Here is a 12,869-nt window from a genome sequence, read left to right as displayed (position 1 = left end):
CGAGTTTTGAGTACCATAGCATTAAACACCCAAATTTCAGGATTTTCAGGTAGGATTATGACAGGTTTGGAGCATTGTGGAAAATCTGGTTTAGAGTTGTTCAGTTTGTTAGTAAGTTGCTCTGTATACATGTACTTTGTGTCAGGCATAATGTATGGGATTTATTTTTAAATGGTTGAAAGCTCCCCCAGGACCCAGCAGAAGCTGAAGCTGTTGTGTTGTATGGGGTGTCATGACCTCCACCCTGCCTCCCCTTCTCTCACAGGGGCCCAGCTTTTAGTGCCACAGCTGTCCTCCAAGGTGGGGACATCCACATACAGCTGCTTGGTACTTCTTGTCTATCTAGTCCACTGTTAGCAAAGTAGAAGGTTGCTGTTATGCTGTTTTCAGTGTTGCCTTCGTCCTACTTCAAGGCAAACTGGCCTCTTTATAGCCATATGCTAACTAACAGCAAGCAAATTTTATGAATGTGTAGCAAAAAATGCACTGCTAGCACGGTGATGATGGTGAGTAGGTTACAACACAGTAGCTTCTGCATTATTGCATGGCACATGAACAAGGAATAGCAACTGTCTTGGAGAATTCATGAACTGCAATTTCAAAGATAAAATAATGAAGTGATAGTAGTAAGTGGAGGATATCACAATGTTGTAATAGCTTTGCAAATGCTGGTTTGTATTGTCAATTAATGACTGTATCCCTTGAAATAACCATTTAATTAGTTGTGTTTGTACATTTCTTACCGAAAGGTTCCTATAAATGTGATGGAAAAGTGAAATTTTTCAGAAGTTCCAGATTTACGTGTTGACCACTAATGTATTTATGTTGTTTACATGTTAAATGACCACTTAGAAGAATTTGCTTTTAAAATGACTTACAGAGGAGAATTTCATTGCTGTGTAGCACAAGTGAGCATATAATGAGGGACAGGAAGTTCTTGAGTTCCAGTTCTAACATGAAAAGAAAATACTCTGTCATGTCACTCTTCTTCTGCCATAATTCTGTGAAGTAGTTGTCTCCAGTGGTGCAGGAAGTTTTGATCTATAGCAAGTATTTTACTGCCTCTAACAACGTAGCAATGTGTAAATATCTTTCAGGTTATCTTGAACATGAGGACAAATACACTGTGTTGGAACCCTATGGAAGCTTTCATTTTTACTGCAGCAAATGAAGATTACAAGTAAGTGTGACTGTGATAATCCTGATCATGTTACGTTTTTAATCTGTATCTTGGTGATTTATCATCATGCTAAAATAAATATTTAAAAAAATTTCTTTAAATTTGGATCACTTAACTTTAATAACCTAGAGAATTATAGGCTCTGTTATATAAAAAAAAAGAGTTGATAGTAGGCTGCCTCTTTCTCTGTATTTCAGTACCTGGGGAGAAAAAAGCAGCGTAACTTAAAAAAAAATGCAGCTGAACCAGTGCAAGTGTAGCTTGCAACGGGACCTGAAAAATAAGTACTGTTGGTCCAGTCTGAGGCAATATAATTGTTTATTTTCTTGTCAGCTCTTGTAAAGGTTGATATATTGTACTTATCATGTATTTTGATGAGAACATTTCTTAAAAAGAAACCAAAACCAAACAAAACCCCAAACTTTTGTGAGACACTTCCAGAATCTGCAATACTTGTCCTTTCAATGTCTCACAGCAGTTTTTTACTTTTGAACAATACTATTCATGTGAACAGCTAATCTGATATTGAAAAAGCTGTTGATGTATTTGTTTTAAAGCTTATATACTTTCGATATGCGCTTTCTCGAATCACCTGTGATGGTGCATATGGATCACGTGTCTGCTGTTCTTGATGTGGATTATTCACCCACTGGGAAGGAGTTTGTCTCTGCCAGCTTTGATAAGTCTATCCGCATTTTTCCTGTAGACAAAGGTCACAGCAGGTGAGTGATTTTACGCCTTTCTCTCTTGTGACATTCATTCCAGTGACCTTCTTCCCTAGTCCTCAAAATTCTTAATTAGTACATTCATATCTTCTTTGGGACATTCACTCCCTGTGAATATTGAACTATTACTCTGTATATAACTTGAGATTGATGGGTCATGTAGTTGACAGATAATTCTGGAGTATGTATTAGAGTAGAACTTCTACTTACTGCATAGCAGTACTTAGGCAGTTTTGAATTGAAATTACAGAGGGCTATTGTTGTTGGGTGTACTCATTTGTGTTTCACCAAGATGAAGCCCATCTTATTTCCCTCGCTCTATATCTTTAATGTTTTTAGGTCACTTTGTACAGTATTTGTCACCACTTGAAGTTTGCAGTGCCTTACCTCATTGTAGCATTTGGCTTTCTAGGGGCTGTCTTCATCCTATATGGATGATTGCTAAAGGTGTTACACGAAAAGCATTGTTGTATGATCCTGAAGATCAGTTTGAGACGCTTGGGATCTGTTTCAGTACACTTACTACCCTTTGTTCATATTTTGTTAACTGGGCTTTACTTCATGTGTCAATGCTTTGAATACAGTTCACTTTGAATTAGTTTTTCATGTAATGTTTCATAAGGCAGTGTATTAAATATTTTGCTGAAGTTCAGATTGGAGCTACTGCATGTCCTTTCTTTTCTCCTTTTTCATTTTTTTTTTTTCTTTTCCTCCCCTCCAGTTTGATGAAAATTGAAGCAAGTTATCAGATCTGCCTGGTATCATTTGTTCTTCATAAACCTACCTTCATTATCCTCTGTTGTCAGTTCTTTCTCATTTGCTTTTTTTTCTTTCCTTCTTTATTCTTAACTTCATTTTACTTCTAGTTGCCTTCCTCTCTCCAACCTTGGTCCCTCCAAAAGTTGCTACTAAGCCAAGTCTCTGTGGTTTGAGAGGTGGCAATGTGAAATACTGATTAGGGGAGAAGTATATTTTTATTATTGATGCAGTCATATATGCATTATTCAACATAACTGTTTGTATGTTCCTATACTGCACTAAAGACTGAGAGAGGCTGTTTACGTTTTCCTTTTTATCTAATCTACAGGTAGCTTTCATTCTTCCTGTCTTGCAATAGTATTTTAAGCGTAATTAGGTATTGCAGTTTCTTTGAGGGTTTAGTTTGTACTATGGTTAGCAGCTTCCATGTTCTACAGGTTTTCCTTTCTGTGGAATAGTAATGTTCACAAAAGTGATGATCTGCAAGGTTAAAGCACATCATTGAGGGGAAGTTTGCAGACCCCAAAATGCCACAGGGAAAGGCCTTACTCTACATTATAGCAGATTGCTGCCAAGGCCTATGGAAGGAATTTTCCTCTTCATCCACACTTTTCCCCCTTTCTCTGTGCAATGGCCATAAATCTGTGGCCAAGCTATGGCCAAGCAAAAGTCTTACAAATGAAGAACTCAGTGTCGTATAAGCTGACTAGGGTTTCTGGGACACTTAAAATTCTTTAGAAGCTGGGCTTTTTCAGAATTGCACAGTTGAAATTAATCCCATGGAATAGAAAAAAGTCTCTAAATGGAAAATCTGATCCCATTTGTAAACCTGAGAAGGCAGTTAAGTGTCTGTAAACAGGGATCCCAGTAGTATTCCAGTTTTGACTTTTGATCTCCTGCCAGTTTGAAAAACTCAACTTCCATTGCTTTCTATTTTATTTTAAAAAGAAAATTTAAATTGAAATATTGATTAGCCATAAGAAATAGGGTTTATCATGAAGTTAATTAAATTTAGTAAATTCTTGGTAAAAAGAACCAGATGTGTGTGTGCATTTTTTAAAATGACAGATCCAGTTTATTTGGCCATGTTTTGTCTTTTCTCTTTCCTGAAGAATGATACTAACTTGTGATGACAGCAACAGGAGAGGCTGAAAATGTAGAGTAAAGAAAGGAAAAGTACTTTGTTCACCAGAGATGGGTGAAGAAAAGTTTTGTTATTGAAGGAAATAGTAAATTGAAAGTAGACATAGAAATGCTTTTGAAAATGCATACGTGCATACACGCTATTAAACATCACCATCAGTAAATGATAGGAGTTATTCTTTAGCTATTTACTGTAATTTCTATGAAAGCACTTACTTAAAAAGTATCTTATCTTAGAGGGTCCTTTGTCAGTCTAACCATCACACTTTGTTTGAATCTCTCTAGATAGATTTAAGATCAGCACAGTGTTTTAAAAAAGTCAGATTCTTTTTAAAAAGTAAGAACAAAGTAAGAAATTAATGTTGCCTTCAACAGAATGCTTTCTGCTATTTGAAAGGAAATGCTGGTGAGAAAAGTGGTCACTTGAAAATGTTTCTCTGCTTTAGGGAGGTGTATCATACAAAACGAATGCAGCACGTCATCACAGTAAAATGGACTTCAGATAGCAAATACATTCTGTGCGGCTCAGATGAGATGAATATTCGTCTGTGGAAAGCTAATGCTTCGGAAAAACTGGGAGTGGTAAGAGCTGCATTTTGCTTTTTGTTATAACAAGATAGGATGTTTGGGGGTTTTTTGTCGTTATTACAACTGGTTAGCCTATTCAACTGGTAAAATATTTCTAACAGGAAGATGTAAAACTGCAGTTTGATGTTTGTATTTAATTTGAAAACTGGCATGCATAGTACAGCTCATTGCATTTACTGCAGCTTATATTAAGCTTATATATGAAATTAAATGCCTCACTGCTACACAAGGTTGCTTTTGTGGTTTTTGTTCTTGTTTAATGTTAACAATGGTAATCAGTTCTAACTAAAATAGAGTTGAGTTTTTACCTGGGTGCTAAGGGTGAGAATTCATCCCTTTGCACTAGAGAAAAAGCAAGACTTCTCATTTGCCATACACAAGTCATTCTGCTGAAGTTTGGAGTTAATACTTCCCAAAAGTTTGACTGGCACGGGACTGGTTCATGTGCAGTTCACACCATGAGAAGCATATGCACTGTAAAATAGTCCATTAACATCAATGCATAACTGAAATTGTGCTTAATCTGTATTGCTCTCAGATATCAAGTGGGCAAAGTAGTGTGGAGTTTGAGATCCGTTTAATTCAATTTAAGCCAGTTTGAAGCATTCCTAGGTGGAACAGACATCAATCTAATTGGATACATGTCTTTACAGTTACACTTGTTCAAATGTTTATGTATAGACAAAGCCAAAATGTCCTATTACAGTTACCAGTTGCATATGTTCATCTGCACAGTTGTGTTAAAGCACTGAATGATTTTGGAGAATGAATTTGACACTTTGTCCACTGGAATAATCCCCTTATGTAGCTTATATTGTTATGATATTTTGGAGTTGCTTACACTGCTTTTTCTGAGCCCATCAGCATAGCTGTCAAATAATGCTTGGGGGAATCTCTTCTTGATCTTGTGAAAGATTGAGGGGAGAGAAATAGGGACCGGTAATTCAGGGAAGAATGTTGTAGTGTTAAGGGGATGGATCTATTGCACAGTTATGTCTAGGGCTTCTCATGGTTACTTGAAGCTCCATCAGATTATAGTGTCCGTGTAGGAGGGATGTGGAGTGGAGCTGGGAGAGGTGGCAGGTGAATGGGAGTGGTAGGAGTACTTAGGGCTACAGTAAGGAATGGAGTAATTCATGGACTATTGTGTACTGTGAAGCACTGGGTATGGAGTAGGTCAGCTAAACCAACATACGTATCTTTAGCCATGGCCCACCATAGGTCTTTCATCTTTGCAGTAGAGCTATAGATAAAAAACCCTGACAACTTTGTAGCCTGTACAGTATTTGTGGTTACAGACTACTATTTAAATTTAATTTCTATAATGGAATAATGAAATAACTCTTTTTGTTGAGGATGCTATCATTTTTTTCTGTTCTGAATTGATTTGTGGAATCCCATGGCAGGGGTGTTGGAACTAGATGATTTGTAAGGTCCCTTCCAACCCAAACCATTCTATGATTTTCCCATATAGTGCTTCAGTCAGACATTTATGGGATTGAATATTGATCTAAACTTAATATTGACTTAAACTGATATTGACTTAATATTGAAATAAAGAGAATAATTAAACATCTAGGCTGCTATAGTTGTTGTTAAATTTTTTTTTTTTTTAGAAGCACTATGAAATTTTTTCAGATGTTTAGAGAGTGATTGTTGCTAATAGGACTTAAGAGTGGAATCTTTACGCCTTATGACAATATACCTTGGAAATGTTGCTTGGATTCAGGCAACCGTGCCAGTCCTTGTTCCACCCAACCTCATAGTTCCTGTGATTCTTAATATCACAACTACTAATGGCTATTTATCAGGTTCCACTATTTTTCTTTACCTGCTCCTTCTTTTTTAGGATTGGTGTTCTTATCTTCATAGACATATGCTTGCTCATTTTATAAATGTCCAGTTCTTCCCTAGTCTGTGGCTATTTTTTGAACATTTTGAATATTCAAGGCTGAACATTCGGTAATTCTGTCGGAAGTGTCAGAATGTCTTAAATGCTTAGTTGCTTAGTCTGCTATTTTTCTTTGCTGAGAAGATTTGATTGAATGACTCATCCAAAGGTCACTGTATTTCTGTTATAATGCTAACATCTTGTAATACATTGTATTTTAAGATGGATATTTTTGGGGTGGGGGTGGATGGAAACTGGTATCCTAAAAGAGAACCAGTAATGAAACATTCTTTTCTTTGCTAAGTACTTAGTCTTACTTAGTCTTACTTGGTTTTAGCATTGCTGGGTTCCAAGGAAGTTACAGTAAATACATACTTATGTTGTGACTGATGAACATTTATCCAGTTGGAAACTTGTACTTTCTGAACCATGGCTACCCTAGCTAGCAGTCATCAGTTCTGACATGCATGTTTCTTTTGGTTTTTAATGTATTCGGCATTGCACTCATTATTAAAAATCAGTGAAACATTAGAGTAAGAATAAAAGTCTCTGGAGGAGCCAGAGGCACGCTGTGTCTCCACTCCACTGACAAATCTGCACGGGTTTTACAGAGGTTTTAGCAGAACCCATATCTCTCTGTTGGAGGTACTGCAGAAGTTGCTTTAAAATAATTTACAACATTTTTTTTTTTAATAGAAGTTGATAAAATAATAAATAATTATTATTACATAGGACTTAAAACAGGTGTTATTTTTAAAGCAGTAAACATCTAGCTCTGCATGTCCAGAAGCAAAAGGCTAGATTAAACAAGCTTTTTAAGATACTCCAGACTGTTCAAATCATAAAGTATGATGTTAAGTATATTTGAGGCTTTCGTATGTGTGCTCTTGGAGAGGTTTGGGATTTCTGAAAAGATAAATTACTTTGGCTTTTGAAGAAAATAGGCACACACAGCCTTGTCTGAGTGAAAAAGCTGGAAAAGCAGCAGTATAGATTTCAGTTAATAGTAGAATTAACACAAATAAAGAGATAGATTGGGTTTTCTGAATTGTAGTGAAAGGAGTAAACCATCAATAAAACTTCAATAAGCTGTACTGTTCTTCAATTTATTGACACATAAAAAAAATCTACACATGCAGTTGTGTAAATGCTTAGTAACATCACTTCTGTGAGTAACAGCTGCAAAATTTGGCTCTTACATTTCCAAAGTAGTTAAGAATTAGAACAGAGCACTGGACGACTGAAGAAGAAGAAAACCACCTGCTTGGGAATGATTTGCATTTCAGTAGGTGTGGAACTAGTGTGAGGAGAGAGTGTAATAGTAGTAGAGCATAGGTTTACTGCTTTCTTACAAGATGCAGAAATAACAGCTTTTGAGTAAGGACTGAAAAAGATCAGAGAAAGTGCAGCTATAAGTCTTGGTTTTGATATAGCAAAGTGCATTAGCAGGAGCGCATTGAAACTGCGTAAGTAATTATATATCCTTTCAGCCTGTTTCTAGTATCCAGTTCCATTTTGTGAGATAAGGCTGATAACCAGCAGTACCAGATATTGTGTGACATGGCATTCTTTTCATAGTGATTTTGGGTTTGTGATTCAATGCACATGTAACTTCATCCCTTGAACTATGATTTTGTGCCCTTAACATCTACATTACCTTTCTTTTTTTGTCATCTGTGTAGATGTGAAGAAGCCGTAAGTTTTTGGTCTAAGGAAATAATGAGAAATAAACCTGATGTCAATAAATTTAGAAGGGTGTTTTCAGCAGAGCAATGGAAAGAATTAAATAAAGACAAAACGTGGCGTAGAAAAGTGCTGGGTTACATTTGCATTCTAAAAATATGTTGTATCTGTGTTCTGTCTGCCCTAACCTAGAAAGTCAACCTGGACAGGATAGATAAACACCCATTTCATATTCTCATGCTGAATTACAGGAGTCTAATAGTGTGGAGTTTTAAATACAGCAGAGTACAAATACAGTCCTCTTTAAAAGGAGAAATTTTTGTTAAAGATGGGTTTAGCTGTTCAATCAGGGCTCTGGAAAAATGCTTACCTTCCAGCTTAGGTGGGAAAAATAACCAGCCTCTAGCATCAGGAGGAAGGAGTGAGACACAGGCAGTTTACTCAAGGACACATTGTCCCATTGCTGACAACTTAGTTGCATTTTAGTTTTCCCCTTTTTTCACTCTAGATCTTTGCTGTGAAGTACTACTGTGGTAATGGCACAAATCAGCTGTCTTTGTGCTGCATAATGTCCATTTCCCTCACATAGGAAGGAGGTTGCACATTCACTTTTGGAATGTGTGAAAAAAGGGTCATATGTAATCTTTGAGCAAGTCTTCCGCACATGATGTCATTTAAATCCTGATTTATTATAGTATAGAGGGTTCTAGTCCCTTTAAACAAAATCTTTAATCCTGCTAAATCATTCTCTGTTTATGGCACCTTCTCCAGCTCACACCAGAATGGGAGGTAACACTGTTCTCTTCAGCTGTTTACACTGACCTTTGTAAAATGACTTGCAAGAGAGAAGTTGGAATTCAGCGTGTTATTGCAGTCTGCTTTCTTAGCTATCTGCCATCTCTCATAAATAGACAGAAACTTGTCATTACTGCAGAGTTTTCTTTTACCATCATGATGAGGGTGCACTTAGCACAGCCTGCTATATGGGGTGTTGGCATTTGGTAGCTGGACGGTAAGTCACCAGCTACGTGGTTTTCTATATACCTATGCTTTCTATACATTACACATAAAAATTGAATCAAAACAGAGCTACCTTAATCTATAATAATTTTTAAAATAAGATATCCTGGATGTATCTTTAATTTACAGATTCACCTCTTGTCTGTAGAATCATCAAGGTTATATTAAATCAGCAGCAATTTGCTCTTCTTAAATTAAAGAGAAGTCATTGCATTTAATTAAAATAAAAGCTCTTTAACTTGGATTATGTTGGCAGTTTTCTGCAGAGTGGGAACACTTGGGATTTATTGAGAGTGAACCAGTTATTTAGGTTGGCTCACTATAAGGAATTTCAGTAAAGGGCAGGGAGGTGTATAGTTTTAGTGAGTTAAGATTGTAAAATTTATTCACTTGCCATTTGAGAGGTCATGATAAATGTAAGTAAAGAGAAGAATTTTTTTTTTTTTTTTTCAAGTAGGAGGGTGTGGAGAAGCAGAGGTTAAGAGCATTATGTTTCCTGATGCCTGAGTAAGAATTTTCTGAGCGATGAGCAGCTCTGTGTCTGGTACCTGGTTTCTTTATTGTCCCAAAGGAGAAACTCCTTCACTGTGTGTTTTGTTAATACTTGCTTTCAGACCATTAGTGGTATTTCAGACCAACATTATCTGAGTATGATACTTATTTTTTTCAGAATTCATGAAATATGCTAACAGAAGTCACTTCTATTCCAAAGTGGAGAAGAAATAGCCAGTTGCTGATTTCAAAGGGGAAAAAAGCATATTTCATGATAATGTGATTTCCAAACTTGTGTGTGTGTGATAAAGTTGTTGGTTTTGTTACTGCTTTCTTTTTTTTTTTTTTTTTTTTTGTGTGTGTGTTACCATTTGAAACTCAGGTTCTGTTTTTCTTGAGAAAGTAGGAAATCAGTGAAACTGAGTAATTTCCAAAGCTGAATAAATAAAAGTTATCTGAAATGCTGCTTTGCTTTTAATACTTTAGGTGCAGTTAGTAATGGATGAAATAAATGTAGGAGGGCAAAAGACTTGTGCCACTGCTTGTTTGAAAATATGAAGGATTTTAAGATGTCTGAAATACTGGATTTATAGAGCTTGTTTTGGGCAGGAGGGTAGAAGGAAGCAAATAAGATTATCATGTGTTAATATTTCATATTAACAGATTTTCTGTTTATATGAAAGCTCACTAGTCTGAAATGCAACTGAAATTCCGAGACATCTGAGCAATCCAAAATACGTAGACTGATACTCCTTGTGAATCAGTGCATGCTTTAAACAGAAACACAGCACACACAGATTTTTTTTTTTTTTATTTTTATTTTTTCCTTTTGATAAATGTGCATTATGACCAAAGGAAACATGCCTAGTTGTAAAAAAAAAAATAAATATATATATATATATCTCCTGTGTAGGTTAGCTCTCAGGAAAAGACATTTCTCACTTTCAGTGTTAATGGTGGCTCAGACATAATTTTAAACATGAATAAAATTAAGTCTTCTGTGGTAGTGCTATCTTACCTGTCTTTCATGTGTTTGTGATACTAAGATTTTTAGCTGCATGATGGAAGTTGGGACTCCCAGTGTGCCATATAGTCAAGCTAATACTTGAAATGTGATATGTGCACTGTGATATGCTTCCTAATGGATCAAGGCACTGGGTAAGATTTAGGCCACCTAAAGAGCTGTCTGTAAAGCTGTTCATGAAGACAGTTAATTTATAGCATTTGTACTTAACACTGGCTAGTCATTAAAATGCCTGCATATCTTTGTTTCACAGCAGAAGTTGATCATCAGCAGAGGTTAGGAAAGCAGGCAGACTGATCAAAGAGGTTTTACTGTCAGCTATTTCTATTCTTTCTCTACAGCATGTCAAAATCTGATTTTTGGACAGCAAATTCAGTTCCTTCACTGCACTTTGAAACTTTGATAATGTTTTGTATTTGAGCATTGGGGTATTGTTGATATTGTAGGGTTTTAATACTTACCTGTCCTAATTCTGAAGTTCCTGTGGTTACAGCCATTTGCTGGAAGGAAGCCATCTGAGTTAAAAGTTAAAATTTAAACAGGACAGTTAATTCCCTGTTCTTTTATAACATGCTTGTTTGTGGTGTTTTCCCCACAGCTTGCACCACGAGAGAAGGCAGCTATGAATTACAATCAGAAGCTGAAAGAGAAGTTCCAGTATCACCCAAAGATCAGGCGCATAGCTCAACACCGTCACTTGCCTAAAAGTATATTTTGCCAAATCAAGGAGCAGCGTATCATGAGAGAAGCTCGTCGGCGAAAGTATGTGTTCCTCTCCTGGCTTTGTTTTCTCTCAATCTTCAGAAAATGCATCACTGCAGTGCTGTAGCGAGTTACAGAGCTACAGTGTGTGAGAGGAACAAGTTTGAGCTACTTCTAACATCTGAATAAGTGATAATGAACTACTGGATTGATTAACCTTTGATTTTAAGGAAAATGCAGACAAGTGCCAGTGTCAGTGGGGACTGGCTGCTTCCCGAAAGTACAGGGAGGAAACGGGAGCAAATACCATGCTGGAAGGGACCACAGTGTTTTGTTAAGCATAACATGACACAACATTGGGCTGGTTTGGTGTGGAGATTTTTTTGGTGGACATGAAAACCAAGTAAGCTGAGCTCGTAGGAAAAGCCTTGATTTGCAACTTAGTAAAGTTAGCCAATTTTAAAGTTATTTTTCAAAGGAACAGTCCATCTTCTTACAGGATGAACAGGTGGCTTTTAATAAAAGCAAAGCAGTTCTTAATTTCTTTTTCTCTCTTTTTTTTTTTTTTTTTTTTTAATTGTACGAGATCTCCATTGGTGGCTTAAGGAGGAAGCTAGTATTGGTTAAATCTTTGCGCTGAACACTGAACTTCTTTTTCTGTTTTCCTATTTCTAGGGAACTGAATCGTCGTAAGCACAGCAAACCAGGATCTGTGCCACTTGTGTCAGAGAGGAAGAAACATATTGTGGCAGTAGTGAAATAATTTTCACATATACAAAATGTCACAGTGAAAGACAATGTCACTGTTGAATGAATCTCCTGTACAAAATTTGATGGACATTGGTAAGATACCATTTGACTTCAGAAATGTGGCTTTTCTTCCAAGTATACACATGCTCTGATTCCTCAAGTCATCATCTGCCTTGGGTGGTCATAAGAATTGGCCCTGTAATCTTTTATTGCCATTTGACTGTCTGCTACTGGTCCAAGACTGTGTATTGCAGTGGAGTTTGACCCTTTTGATATAACCAGATAATGTGGTAGTTGTTGAGGATATCTGTAGTTCCAATCCTGTTCCTCTGTACCATTATTACAAAAGAAGAATGAAATAGATTCAGATTTGTTAGAGGCAAAAAAACTTTATTCCATAGAGTTATAAAATCAGTTGTCCTTACACTGTGGCTTTGGGTTTGGGGGTTTTTTTGGTTGGTTGGTTGTTTTGTTTTTGTTTTGTTGGTTTTTTTGTTATTGTTTTGTTTTACACTAATCTAATAAAGTAGACAAGTGACCTTAAGGCAGTTGACTAGATTTCGATTATTCCAACTGACAAATATACTGCATTATACTTAGTAAGATATATTATCTTTCTTTTATCCAAAAAGAATTCAACAGGATTCTCCGACATCTGTAAACATATTTATAGTTTTGTTCTGTCTTCTTAACTGTTATATGACTTGATAAAGCTTCAGACTGTTGAAGTTGCTAATATTAATAATGACATAATGAATAAATACCTTTTCTGTTCAGCTATTTAATACTTCTAAAATCTGGATGAAAGATGACATAAATTGTATAAACCACAAACTTCTTCAGATGAGATTTATTACAAGCCTCTATTTTAAGTTTATATAAGAAAAATAAAAGTACACATTTCACAAGGTA

The 12,869-nt window shown here is 36.1% G+C and overlaps 1 protein-coding gene across 1 annotated transcript in view; it reads left to right on the top strand.

Annotated features, from left to right (window-relative positions):
- Positions 1 to 12,869, top strand: part of DCAF13 (DDB1 and CUL4 associated factor 13) — a 21,901-nt gene extending 9,032 nt beyond the window's left edge. The window contains exons 7-11 of the mRNA XM_030481888.1: positions 1,098 to 1,180; positions 1,738 to 1,902; positions 4,254 to 4,389; positions 11,104 to 11,267; positions 11,883 to 12,869. Of these exons, the coding sequence (XP_030337748.1) occupies positions 1,098 to 1,180; positions 1,738 to 1,902; positions 4,254 to 4,389; positions 11,104 to 11,267; positions 11,883 to 11,970 (636 nt within the window). The 3' untranslated portion in view covers positions 11,971 to 12,869. The remainder of the gene's footprint in view (positions 1 to 1,097; positions 1,181 to 1,737; positions 1,903 to 4,253; positions 4,390 to 11,103; positions 11,268 to 11,882) is intronic.

This window comes from Strigops habroptila, chromosome 1 (assembly GCF_004027225.2).
Source record: "Strigops habroptila isolate Jane chromosome 1, bStrHab1.2.pri, whole genome shotgun sequence".
In the NCBI taxonomy this organism is placed as follows: domain Eukaryota; kingdom Metazoa; phylum Chordata; class Aves; order Psittaciformes; family Psittacidae; genus Strigops; species Strigops habroptila.
Note: the sequence above shows the minus strand (reverse complement) of the source record. Positions and strands in the feature narration are given on the sequence as shown.